This window comes from Dendronephthya gigantea, unplaced genomic scaffold (genome assembly GCF_004324835.1).
Source record: "Dendronephthya gigantea isolate DGI-Jeju-01 unplaced genomic scaffold, DenGig_1.0 000020F, whole genome shotgun sequence".
In the NCBI taxonomy this organism is placed as follows: domain Eukaryota; kingdom Metazoa; phylum Cnidaria; class Anthozoa; order Malacalcyonacea; family Nephtheidae; genus Dendronephthya; species Dendronephthya gigantea.
The window spans coordinates 864,903-879,327 of record NW_021163030.1 but is presented as its reverse complement, the minus strand read 5'-3'; the positions used below and the strand labels follow the sequence as shown (position 1 = coordinate 879,327).

General features: G+C 34.7%; 1 protein-coding gene across 1 annotated transcript; it reads left to right on the top strand.

Moving 5' to 3' along the window:
* The first annotated feature begins 5,112 nt into the window (after positions 1-5,112).
* On the top strand, positions 5,113-12,895 carry LOC114521586 (serine/threonine-protein kinase PLK4-like). The gene is made up of 19 exons (XM_028542070.1): positions 5,113-5,339; positions 5,898-5,996; positions 6,391-6,486; positions 6,573-6,687; positions 6,814-6,926; positions 7,028-7,116; positions 7,766-7,862; positions 7,971-8,029; positions 8,152-8,200; positions 8,476-8,503; positions 8,584-8,678; positions 8,786-8,997; positions 9,422-9,565; positions 9,922-10,709; positions 10,833-11,115; positions 11,466-11,620; positions 11,709-11,845; positions 12,214-12,320; positions 12,713-12,895. Exons 1-19 carry the CDS (start codon positions 5,283-5,285, stop codon positions 12,807-12,809), a joined length of 2,820 nt encoding a protein of 939 aa, XP_028397871.1. The 5' UTR covers positions 5,113-5,282; the 3' UTR covers positions 12,810-12,895.
* The last annotated feature ends 1,530 nt before the right edge of the window (positions 12,896-14,425 follow it).

Sequence of the window (14,425 nt, the reverse complement as noted above, 5' to 3'; positions counted from 1 at the left end):
TCATCTGAATATAACACTGACAAACACTGAAATAATTAAACAACGATAAAACGCAATAAAAAGACCTAACAAGAAGCAGTTGGGAAAATTGAACCGGAGCGAAGTCGAACCGAAACGGCTTGATAGGGAAGACACGAACAAAGTCAAAGTTCTCAGTTGCTCTTTGCCGAGCATAGCCTCCAATTCATGCATAATTTATTCATGATTAATGCCAGGATATGGCTGGTCTTTCGTGTAAGTCAACTCAAAGTAAAGCTGAATATCTTGTCCAAGCCGCCAAGGAAATATCTTGTATCGCCTTTCCGCTGATAGAAATAATAAAATTAAGAAAATGAAGCTTTCGTTAAAAAAGAATTATAGTGTGGAAGCTGTTGTTTTCAGTCTTTATTTTTTGTCAACAAGCATGCAACTGAAACAATCTCCCCCCGCAGTAATCAGAAGATAATGCAGTACATTTACATCTCTTCTACGATTAATTTACATTTTTTAACTTTTTCATACACCTTGTAAACATCTATAGTCGTGATTTTTACCTAAACTGATGACTGCTGACAGCATTACAGAGATAAAGTATAACTAAAGCTTCATGGCGCGTGACACGATCGTTGTTTCTTATAGAAATAAAATTGGAACAATTGAATTTTCTGGTGAAGCTCAATCCATGCAGTTTCTTCTTACTCTAGCTAGTAATCTACGATATCAGGCCATGCATATAATATTGCAGAGACCTGCTAAATTTTTGAAAATATAGCCACACCGTATACCAATTTTACCATGCACGTATATATATAGGCAAATTGCTCTTAAATCATGCATTCATGCATGCATGCAAACAATTCACATAAAAAGTAGTTCACTCCAGAAAATCTTGCAATAATCTCCTATATAACCACCGATAACGTATGACCAACCTGATAAATGCATGTATATAACCAGGAATTATAATTTTATATAGCCTTTATATAGCCATGCAAGTGTGACATACAGAGTGTGGCGATGAACTATAGTATAGTTTGTTCTATTCATGGAGTAATAAGCCTTACTATAACTTCTAGACAATTAATAGTGTCTCGTTTAATAATGAACCATATTATTCAGTATATCAAACTTTGCAATTAGATTGAAATTCTATATTAAAGTGAAGATGCACATAACTAATGCATTATTCTAAAAACACATTTGCGTCTCGTTAATCAGTTCAACAAATGTTGATTCGTGTCAAAAAATTTTCAATAATGACTTTACTGAATATCAGTCTTGATATGATCATATGGTCGGTGGTCTCAGTGGTTATGCAAATATCAAAAAAAATATCAGACACACAGTGATGATATTTATATAGAGAGAGAAAATGGATGATATTGCTATAACAATTTATACTCTACGTCCTTAGCGTAATTAGCTGGGTATAGCCTCTAAAAATAATAGTTCTAGTGATGCATGTTTAAACTTTGGTGCCATAAAACTGTTTCTTCTCCGGCACTAATCTATTGCGTATAGGATTAACGTATTCTATATTTTATATTATCAATATCATGCATGTGCTCGCAAAGGCTTAGCTAATTTTTCATAAGATATTCCCGACATTTTTTGGAGAACATGGAAGACAAGCCTTTGTCTCGGAGAAGTAATTAATACTTTTGAGGATCGGCAAAATTCTTTGATTGTTTTCAAAATTCGGCAAAATTCAAAATTGTTCGTGTCGCGCCCGGTAACTGTGGTTCGTCCTAATGCAAAACGGGGCGGGTTTAGTCGGTTTCTCGCCAATATCAGTGATTTGTGGCAACTCTTTATGTATATATTTATGAGATTTAGTATGTGTTCTTATTGATCAAAATCACGCAATCAAAAAACAACACAACACAACACATGCAGTATGGGCATTGCCTTATATATGACTATGCAGTATATCAATATATGGCTTGAAGACATGAACGCGAATTCGAGGAATCGTAAAATATAATATTATGATAATAATTATAAATTATGGCCATTCACGATATTTAACGGCTCTCACCGCGTGGATTCACCGCGTGGTAGCAAAATTATTCTTTAAAAACTTTCGTAAAATAAAAGTCTGTTTATAAATTTCACCTTTACTTTCGGTTTAGAATTTAACAAAAAAAATGTGGCATCACCATCATTACATCAGACATGTTTGGGATGTTGGAAAGCAATTGTATAATGTCTACAACTATAATCATGTAAATAGGCTCCTGTCTGACTCAATTGCCGACATCAATAGACAGGTCTTTTAATGACGGTTGCCGTTTCTCAAAAACACTATAATTTATCCGAAAAATCCACAAATAAAACGCTTGGTGTCTGTGGTTGTACTATAACTTTTTATACCGTGATGCAGATTGAAACATTTCGCTTCGTTGTTTAATGTAGCAATATGCTGCTTACATGCACGCATGACTGAAAATGACGGCGAAATACCATAGCATACATACATACATACACTGATCACATCATTCACATGCACTATATTGACATATTTAAATGCTCATAAAATTGGTACAGTGCAAATGCATCCATTGCTATGTACAACAGACGGTACAGTCTAGACCTGCATGTACAGTACGAGTGATAGACATGCATGTCGTAAATAGTATAGACGGCAGTGAAAAAAAAATTTAAAAACACAGCTATGTACACTGAATGTATACTCTCAAACGTTTTTTAAATAATATAATGCACATAAATTGATCTAGAATGCTGGTAATAAGATTACCTCTTTGCAACAAAATATCACTGCAGATATATCTACATTATTATACTTACTTCAATATACAACGGGTTTCTCCAAAGGGCAAAAGAAAAGAGAAAAACCACTAGAAATGCATTTTTTGCATAATAAGATCACAGTGCATCATTCTGTTAATAACACTTCAGATATCAAATATACATATCTTCAAATATAGAAATCTTTTACCCATTTGGTATATAGAACCGCGATGTTTCTGTATATATAGTGCTAGTTAACAACAATACGTGAGTTGTTTAAAACTTATCGCCAGCAACAGCAGTTTAATTAACTCTGACTATTGTTCGACGCCTTTGATTTGTATTAGCGATGGGTATTTGACATTCAAACACATCAATTTTTAACGCAATGTCATGCGTAAAGTGTAAAATATTAGGACAAAATACAGCCTTAACGAACTGCATACACAAAAGTTAGAGCAAGATTTAAAGTATCTTCATACACATTTGGGTCTATTATTTTTCAAACGTATTCAGTATAAAAAATTCTGAAGAGGAACTACATGTTTTATCAAAGCACTCCAAATTGTTGGGAATAATTAATTCCTAATTAGTATAATTGCCTTGCCATCGCTTTATAAAGTGTATATATAAGTGTATATATATAGGAATAAGTGTATATATATATATATATATATATATATATATATATATATATATATATATATATATATATATAGGAATAAGTGTATATATATATATATAGGAATAAGTGTATATGTATATATATATATATAGGAATAAGTGTATATATATAATATATAAAGGAGTATTAGTACTGTGCCAGATTGCTAGACAAGAAATTTTCCTAAATCTCATTAGTTTAATTTATACTCATTTCAATAACATAAAGCATTTTTTTCTGAATGTATATATAAATACATTCTTGTCCACCACCGACGTCATATTTAAGCCATATTGCATGGCATTGCGTATTTAAAAAAAATATGACTGAATATGAAATTTGTGCAGATATGCCGCACAAACAACACAAGTTGTCGGCATTTATTGGAACACTGTGGTTGTGAAGTTTTATATTAAAGTTTTGAAAATCCCTTTTCTGCTTATTATTTCTTTTGTTCTTGGCGACAAGAAACATGATTATTTTATGTCTTTTTTAAATTGGCATCGATTGTCTTGGGCTGGTTGACCGCCAATGTCTGCTTGCAGTTTAAGGAAACTTCATGCATTATGAATGCACCTATATATTGATAGAGGAGACCTATAGATTGCTGACTAGCTGTATATCATGCAATTAGGCTTTATATATAGTAATGCCGGTTCATTCACGCCATCACGAGCATTTGAAAATGGCAGCCTATACTACTCAGTTTGACTACTTTTCAGCTATTTCGACGGCTCAACAATTTGCATGCAGCAATCAATCGTTTATTAGGCTGTAGATTGAAATTACTATATATATACATGTGTATATATATTATTCAAACAAAATCTGCATTTTATTTGCCGGCAAAAAGGCACATAATTAAATTCGATCAGTATAGCCGATATAGTTCTTCATTGAAAGTTGGCAGGACATTTTACACCGACAGTTGATGGAGAAAACAAATAGACCTCGAATTCATAAGAAATATTAATTTAATTTTACATATTCTAACGCTGTCGTGAATTTGCAAATCAATTTAGAAATCAGATCTAGGGATTTCGGTACCATAAAAATACGATCATATAATTTTGGGGCCTGAATTTTTACGTCACCACCGCGATCAGTACGGTTCTCCAAATCCGACTCTTGTCATGAACACCAAGATAACCCCCAAAGATATTAGCTATCATTGGAAAATCCTCGTGCTATCTATTTAATCCACGTATAGATCTTATATACACTTGACGAATTGTCGAATTCCACCCGTGATAACGCATTTGTTATACACAGTGAAAAACTTCAACCATGCTGCTCTGCCTTTCCCAAAACCACTATCCACAAATCCACTAGTGATCATTTTCACGCGAAGCGACATTCAGGAAGACCTGGAAGAAATTGCTCAAATACGAAAGAATAAATTTGCTTTTGGAGAGACCGCTGAAAAAATTCGCTGGTAGAAAGTTGGAAACTGGCTTTAATTTATCTTCGAGTACTGCGAAGGAAGTACAATACCCATGCATGTATACAGGTGTGTATGTATAGAACGATTTGTAAAATGCCAGTCAGAAGCTAAAACCTCGACAAAAACAGAGTCAGTCATACCATGGAGTGTACTGTGGTAATACCCAGTGTTACCAAACCAAACGAAACCATAATAGCATAATCAGATTACTTTGAGATCAGTGGCATGGCCCAAAATGCTTTGCTTTTTAATTTGTTTCCGTTAATGGCGCGATGATTCAAAGAATCAAAGATTGATCAGAGTGAAATGTTTACACGAGTTTTATACACAATATTTTACAACTTGGATGAACTACTCGCTCACTGCAATACTAGTTTTGTAATATGGAAAGCAAAATACGGAAATATAGTTGCCGAGGAGTAAAATAGTCAAACGATTTAAGAAATGAACCCTTGTTCTCGTTCTGGTTCAGATACTTCTGGTGACCGTGATTCCATTGAGGCAAGTTTTATATATAATATTTGAGGATTTTATAGTATACATATATTTTGTACCTAACGTATCTTACGTTTTCATGGTAAATAAACAAAAAATGTCGTATTCAAATAAAACATTGTTAATATTATGATACATATTTGACCTGTTGTCCATGAATTTCTGCTGTAGTATACATATAATCATATATTGAATATTCCTAGTATATAATGATTTCTACCGTGTATAAGTCGATGTTCCCCCCAATAAATGACATACATGAAAGCACAATTTAGTGGATAATGCATGACTGATGGCCTCTCACAGTGGTATTTTTCTGGATAGTACTATAGTAGAAACAGCTCTAGATCATCATGGAATTTATATAATGCTGTGGAACTGATAAAAGTTTGGAGGGGAAACCTCACAATCCAATATCTCTAATATTGACCATATGTAAAATTATTAAATATAATATTAATTATTAGATTCCCCTCTGATTCTGTTAATCTGATTTGGATAATATTGCCTGCGTTTGAATTTTATTATTTAAATGTGTATTTTTTATGTTTTTGTATTATTTAGAATTATGAGGTATTGGATCTGTTAGGTCGGGGAGGATTTGCATGTGTTTACAGGGCAAGATGTCTTTCAACATCACAAGGGGAAGTGGCCATCAAAATGGTAATGTTTGCTTTCTAGCAATTCACATAGCAGTTTCAAATATGCAGGATTTAGAAAATAAAGGATAGTCAGCAGAAAATTGTTAAATATATTTTTAGCATACCGTATTATTTAGTAAACATCAATTGGGATATAATAAAAATATTATTTAGTAAACATTAATTGGGATATAATAAAAATTTTCTGTGACCAGAGCAAAAATATTTTTGTAATACACAAAGTTATTAGGTCTTTGCAGGAATATTTTAGAAGATAATGAGAGTAAATGACTGAAAATGTTAAAGCAATCAATAAAAAACTATCAGCTATACTTGGTATACATACAGGGCTTTGTTTCCTGACATCTGCCTCATATGTACTGTACTTGTAAGTTGTAAAACAATTCATTGTCTAGATTGATAAGAAGCACATGAAAGATAGCGGATTAGTAAAAAGAGTGAAAAATGAAGTTGAGATTCATTGTCAACTGAAGCATCCTTCCATACTAGAGGTAACTCACTTCATAATATGAAACTTGTCACATTTGAGTGTGAATATCTTCAAACAGACATTAAAAAATTGATTATCGTTTTCCAGCTTTTCAGTTTTTTTGAAGACCCAAATTATGTGTATTTGGTTGTTGAGCTTTGTGAAAATGGCGAGGTGAACAGATTTATGAAAAAAACTGGGAAACCCTTCTCTGAATCACAAGGTAAAATACGTTGTATTGTCGTTGATTCCAGAACTGCTGTGCAATTGACGTGAGCGATGATCAGGCCAGTTCAAACCCACTCTATTCGATACGTTCCACTCTCTTCAATGACCATTTCATTTTTAGTTCGTAAGATCATGTCGCAAGTAGTAAATGGATTGCTCTACCTTCATTCTCATGGTATCTTACATCGTGATCTTACGTTGGCAAACTTGTTACTCACCAAAGATATGAGTGTCGTAAGTTTATTCCAATGTAATGTGGAAGAACCATATATGGCATCAACGTGAAGATGCCATAAATTTCATTTTGTCCAAAAATTAATTGAATTTTTGTTTAGAAAATTGGAGATTTTGGTTTGGCTACCCAGCTGCAATTGCCGAATGAGAAACACTATACTATGTGCGGAACACCGAATTTTATTTCTCCGTAAGTTCCCGTGTTATGTACTGTATATAAACCAAGTTTGCTGTAGATCAGGGATAACGTTTTTTAAAAAACGCTATGAAATTGCTTGTACTGACTGTAATTTCAGATAAAACCTTAGGCTTATTAATGAGTTAGTATATTATTAAATTAAGGTTCTTATTCTTCGCTTTACTGTGCGTTTTCAGTTACTATACGGGCAGTAGATAAACCGGCCCAAGGAGAATTTGTACTTGTGTAATGTTTACTATCGTGTTCTATGTATTGAAGTTAACATAGTTTTGGAATACGAGGGACTAATTCTTTGAAAATCTAATATTTTATGCCGAAAATATTGGAAAGGATAGATTAATGTAGATGAGATGCTCCCATGCATTATCTATTATCGTTGATGTGTTCGACATATGACGATGTTGTTTGAACTAGGTCTTGAATTCTTTCTTCGGGTGTTGTCATCGATCGAAGTGAGCAATGTTGTGAGAAATAGTAGCCGTCTGAAACTACATTTTTCAGGCAAAGAGCTTTCCTCGTGAAGTTTTCGTTATCTTTTCTAGGTAGTGTAGGATTATAGATACAACAACACAGCTTTGACTTCCTGTGTTTAAGACATAATATTAAATTATTATTATGCGTGTGCACTTGCTTCTTGTAGAGAGGTTGCAACACGAGGTCCGCATGGTATGGAGTCTGATGTATGGTCCGTTGGATGCATGTTGTATACATTGCTGGTGGGAAAACCTCCCTTTGAGGTTCGACATAGTTTCATTATCAGTTATGTGTAGTTTATAAGCAGTGCATGAATCATATCGTGAACGATGTTTGCGACTCCCTGATTTCGAAACAAACATGTTTTTCAGACAGAGGCAGTAAAAAGAACCCTCAACAAGGTTGTCCTGGGCGACTACAGCATTCCAGAGTAAGTCATAGTAACCTTCATTTCTAAACATCATATCGCGATAACTGGCTATAATTATATAGCTGGAGCAGTACTTTCCGTTGGTGGTGATAAACAAAATTGTAATTTGTTATTATATGTAGTAATATCTCTCCCGAAGCACGTGATTTGATTACCAAGTTACTGAAGAAGGTATTTTTATCCTTATTAAATAGATTTACGACCTTTTAAATCCATCTAAGCTTGTGGAATGCTGGTTTCGTGCATAATGTATATATGGTATTATGGTAAAACAATACCTGGCTCAAAATCAAATGCTGAACGATATGCTATGAATCCAGTCGATTTACGTGTTTTTTACATCTTCTTTTTCGAATGATTTAAAAACGAGCTCGTTTGAATTTATACCAGCAATATAACTCTTGATTCAGCTCTACCTGAAGTTGTCTAAATTTTTTATCTTTCAGAATCCTGGCGATAGGCTGCCTCTGTCAGGTGAGTTCATTCTTTGTTTAGCCCTTCTCCAGACGCTTGTTTCTTGCCTTCTACTGAATGATGTAAACAAACTTATTCAGGTATACTGGATCATCCATTTATACTTGGAAAACGTAATTTAATGGAGAAAAATCTAAGTGCGGAAATACTGAAATCGCAGTCAAGCAACGGAAAAGTAAGATATAGTAAATTTTTAGACACGCAGATACGGCTCTTGGAGGTCATTATAGGTGTTTATACTGTATAACAGTGCCACTTACTTTGTTCTTGTTCTTATGTTAGAAACGATTTGATAGTTCCATTGATAGTGGCAACAGTACAATGGCGACCATGTATGGCATACCAACTGGTATTACCAACCCTAATCAGTCAAGAGGAAGCCTTCATTCAAACACTAAACCAGTGTATATTTTACCTCGTGCTAGAAGTGAGGAGGACTGGCCACGACGTAACCCTTTTCATCCCTCGTCACCCCCTGTAAGAGAACGATCAAGGTACAGTAAGGTTCAGTTGTAGGATGTTATGTAAAACATTCGCATTATTACAAATTTACCTCTGCATAGTGAATTACATAGGGACGTGTAAAGGACACTGGGGTTGTGCATTTATTCTTCAATTCATAACCCTATTAAAAACATACCGTAACAGATTTTCATGGAAATGATCTACCTGTATATGCCTATTTCATTAATGGTATGCATTTCATTTGTAATATTCAGACCTTGAAAAACTGGTGAGATTTCACAGTCTGACTGCATAGCGAATATTATATTACTTTTACAACAAAATAGAGCGAGCAATATACAATTATTCAAACAGAATTAACTTAATTATACACTGCATTGCCATGTGGAAGTATCGTAATAGTCGTAGTTTTTCGTAACTATTGATAACGGTAGAACATTTCACCTCTTTCAGCCATAACTCCAGCACATCTGCCAGTCATTTCTCATATGATTGTGACACGGCTCCTACGTGCAAACAACCTCTGCACTCAACTTCATGGCTCAGTGATATCTCTCAAAAATTGAAAAAACAATGTAAACCATCAACAGAAAATAAGTAAGTTTGCTGTTAGGGACATTGTCATGCAGTTATCGGTTCTTTATCGTGTTTTTAGTTTTTTAGTACTGTATTAAGTCCCTTCCTTGCCACACAAATTATAATTACGTATAGTTATATTATATAACATGCAGTGACCTTGCTATACAGGGTTTTAAGATTTGATAATGGTAATTATTTGCATCAGCTGTTTGGGTCAACTGAATCATACACTTCTGCACAACACTACACCTGTGACTGTACTGCATTGGCAATAGTATAGTGTCCCTGATTGTTAATAGCTATAAATAAAATTTATCTTCATCAATGATTGTGTTTCCATTTCATTACACTGTATTTCGTTGCTTTTTTGCAAGGGTAACATCGTCACACAACCATTCCTCAGCACCTGAACTACAGCATGTTTCACACGATGAAGGAGCGTCGTCTTCGCATTGGTCAAAAACATTTTCTGCAAATAAACACGCTCCTCGCTCAAATAATAACGATTTATCAAGAAGAAGTAATCAATGGAGTAGTTCACGCAAGGATGATATTGATAGCTACAGATATGATCATGAAACAGAGAAACAGAGACATGAAAATCATCATTCAAGATCGAATCATGGAGAAGCAGTTTCGACCAGCAAGAATGCTATGAATAGGTCATGTGATAGTTACAGTCGTCGTGTTAGTGATCAACATGAAGAAAAACAAAAGAAAACAAAATCTATTAGTGATATTGTTGAACCATTAAACGCACAACGTTTAAAGCCGATCAGGCAAAAAGCAAGAAATGCTGTTGTAAGCATTACTGAAACAAATGATGTTTGTTTGGAGTTTCTTCAACAAAGAGATCAACAATGTTATGTTATAGAAGTGATCAGAATATCAAGTAATGGAATGAAGATCACAACATTCTTCCCGAATGGCAAGAAAGGCGTTTTATTAACATCAGAACCTCCTCAATCACATTCTAAATCAGCAGCTACGTATCTCTACTGTTCACTGCCTTTCAAGTACTGGAAAAAATACCAATATGCGGCACGGTTTGTCGATCTTGTTCGTAAAAAGACTCCAAAAATTACAATATATACTAAGCTTGCCAAATCTATGCTCATGGAAAACTCGCCGAACGCTGATTTCGAAGCTTGCTTTTATGACGGTGAGCTATGTTAGATTTTTCGATAAAGTAATGATAGTTCTTTGAATAGTATTTTAACCAAATCGTCTTGTAATGGTGGTTGCAGAAGCTTAATATTGATCTACATGCATTCACCTTTTTTAGGAGCTAAGATCCACCAATCACGGGAATGCACTCGAATTATTAATCCTAGCGGAGTGTCGTATACCTTGGAATCGATAGGAGGAAAAGATGGCATTCCTCACGATATGAGATCTTCAGTTGAACACATGCAGTCTGTTTATGAACAGTGTTTGCATCTAGATCGCGTGTTAACAGCAGCAGAAGAAGAATGTCAGGAAGCTCAGTTCTTCCCAGTCATTCTTTGCAGACGAGCAGTATCTTCACAGGCAACTCCAGGTGGTCATTCACAACGAAACAGCAACAGGTATGCATGTCACCAGTTGGCATTTCTTTGAGATAATATGCATCAAGTGAACAATACCATTGTTGCGTACAATATTCTGAAGTTTAACTTCATGGAAAAAATTTCCATAACCTCCCATGCATGATTCATATTTAACATCAGCGAACCTACTTGAGAAGCAGAGTATTAGATAATGTTAGTGGAAATACAACAACTCAACACAAAACGTTGAATGTTTGTTATGGTACAACATATGTAGCAATGGACTCTGCATGGCCTTCAATTGATTACAACGCCTCGCCGACCAAAGCCTGCAATGTTTTGAATGCAATGATCGAATTTTAACTAAACCAGTATTGTATTTCCTATAGTCGTTCATCAGCAAACGGTCCGAGCACGCCGACATCACCATGCACTGTGGCACAATTATCTACAATGAAATCATTTAATGGCAAGATTGGGACGACTCATGATTTCAGCACGATGTCAATTACGAAGTCCAGTCCCACCATGTCTCATAACAATGGTAAGTTAAGCTAGCCTATTATCTACGAGGAGACTTTTCTTTTTGCACGAACAGGTAGAGAAGCAAAAGCAATCCTTTGAACTTTTAGAGGTTGAAGTGTCGCCTCAACGAAAAAACCATTTGATAGCAAATTCATCAACGTGGGAATCGAGGAGTAAAATATCTGAACCCGAAGCGAAAGTCCTCAAAAGCGTTTTCGTTGCTGATGTTGGATGGTCTTCACAGGTACAAATTAACACCTGAAAATATTTTCATACCTAAATTGTGTTTTACTAAATTGTGAAAATGAGACTGATCTTAAAGCACAGCACGTAAACAGTACAAAACGGTGCAGTTATAAGTCATATAACTAAATCAGAATTACATGATTCTGCATGATTTGCCAATGTTACCTTTCTATACCACCGGCTCCAGGTTTTTAACATATTTACGGCTAAACATCCAGGATAATACCTATTTCTCATTAGAATGCAATGCATATAAATCACCTCATGCATAAACATTTAAACTGCATTTGCACAAGACATTGCGTAAAAACGCGCGTGTATATGTATATATAGTCGTCATTTCACATGCATTTCCTATTTATTCAGCTTTCAAATGGTGAAATCTGGATGCAATATAACGATGGTTCACAACTACTTGTCAACCCTGAAGCTGGTCTTGTAAAATATACGGATGAATATGGCGCAATAACAAAGTATGTATGCATGCATATGATGTACAAAGTTTGTTCTCTGAAATAGAAAAAAGGTTAAAGCCACGCTAATAGGTTTAATATATAATGCAACAGCTTTTTCGAAAGACTGCCCCACTCTTTCTCCCAAAAACATTGCCTTACTTTTTAGTGGCAGGGCGTGACTAACGAGTCAGACAACGGTATACACGTGTAGGATTAAGATAGTCAACATTATAGCCAATGGCATGGGGTGATGCTTTGAGAGGCACCACCATGTTTGAGCGGAAAAATTTCCAAGCCTCTGCATCTATAAAAACTGCATATTTTGAGCATGGATAAATCAATTTATTCAGAAATAGTCCATGCAGTGTTGCTTACGTGTTTTTTTTAAATTCATTATTTTATTTGTTTAGATTTGCTAAAAAGGACAGAATACCAAATAACATTAAAACCAAACTTGCAGGCCTGCCTGATATAATTGAGTTGTTTATATCCCCAGCAATCTGTTAATTATTGATATTGTATATAATATATAACATGATATACATGATATGCAGAGGTCATAGCCGAATATTTAATAGCTACTATAGATTTTAATCTCGTAAATTTTTATTTATAGCTTTTAGTTTTACATTTTGTAATATATAGTCTATATTTTCATGTACGATTTCTTTAAACACTGATAAATATATAAAAAATATATAGTTAGTTTTAGAAAAGTGGCAAGTGTTATTTCTATAATCAATTTATATGTGTTTGTTATTAGAGAAGATTGCTGCATGACAACTTGTAATAAACATATACTTATAAAATAATGACATGCACCTATTGCATCAGTTGCATTACACTTGCATGTCTGTAATTCTGCATCCGAAACGGTATAATTTTTAAAGTTTAGCGTTCTTAAAAAAGAACAATTTTTTGAATTGGCCGAATTCCACATGCCTGTGGTAAACGTGACTATAAATTGAAGCTAATTTATCATTTGGTTTTTAAAAAAATTCCGCTGATAGGATCTGCCCATAATTTGAGCCAATAAGGCGATGAAAAAAGAAACTTCAAAAGCACTGTGTCTGTGATGAATATAAGTAGCATATATTGAATTACTACAGCATACTCTGTATAGGCTATGGTTCTAAACGTTAAAGCTTTTGTAAATTATCTCCCAATTTCACAAACATCCCCAGAAGGGAGCTGTAAACACATGCACTAAGGCTGTATCAGAGCATTTAAAATTGTTCTTGGTGTGTTGAGTCGTGGGACGTGACAATCTGCTATATTTCAAATTCCTGTGTCCACTCCCGACTTAATTGCAAACTATTTAAATATTTTTATCCCACTTCGTTATATTTCATCAAATTTCACTCCTAAACATGGAAAGTATTATTAAATTAAGTGCTCTCTTGCAATCGATTAATAACGCGGTCCATTGACATTGTCAATTATTATTGCTTTCGTTTTACGATTAATCCGATCAACCATCGGCATCGGCTAACATTGTTTTCATCAAGCTGGGAATTTAATTGAATTTATCAATTTATTGAACTTCGTCTATTGTAAAAACAATTAGCAGGGACACCACAACAGTGTACTGTGTACAACAATTACACTGGGCCCTTACAATAAAACAGAGTACATTTACCACGAAACGCAGCCATACACACATGCAATACAACAAGACAGAACGAAACAACGAAATGAGACAAAACAAAGCAGAGCGAAACAAGATAAAACAGGGAAAACGAAACGTATACGAGTTCAACTTCCACCGACACTGCCGCCGTATGAACAAGACTAAATTCAATAACAACGGTTCCCACGCACTCGACGCAGAAAGCAACTCGCAAGCTTGCTACGTGTAACTTCGTCCAATGACAATGCTTGACATTTTATTACATTTCATCCCACCCCACCTAAAATCATTCCGGCTTGAAAATCAAAAGAATTTACCCTTGTTCAGGAATTGATACAGTTTTTTAAAAACCATTCCTGCTTCAAAATTGGATCAGGTCCAGCGGTGTTAAGTTGGGTTCACGACTGCAAAATGATTTTTTTTTCGGGTTCCTGGAAACTTGATCGGGGTTCGTTTTGGGCCAATCCTGCATGTATAGGGTCCTGAGATCCTC

Coding starts and splice junctions, on each gene's coding strand:
- LOC114521586 (XM_028542070.1), top strand. CDS start 5,283: ATGAACCCTTGTTCTCGTTCTGGTTCAGATACTTCTGGTGACCGTGAT. Junction 7,117..7,765: donor ACACCGAATTTTATTTCTCC/GTAAGTTCCCGT, acceptor TGCTTCTTGTAG/AGAGGTTGCAACACGAGGTC. Junction 8,504..8,583: donor CGATAGGCTGCCTCTGTCAG/GTGAGTTCATTC, acceptor AAACTTATTCAG/GTATACTGGATCATCCATTT.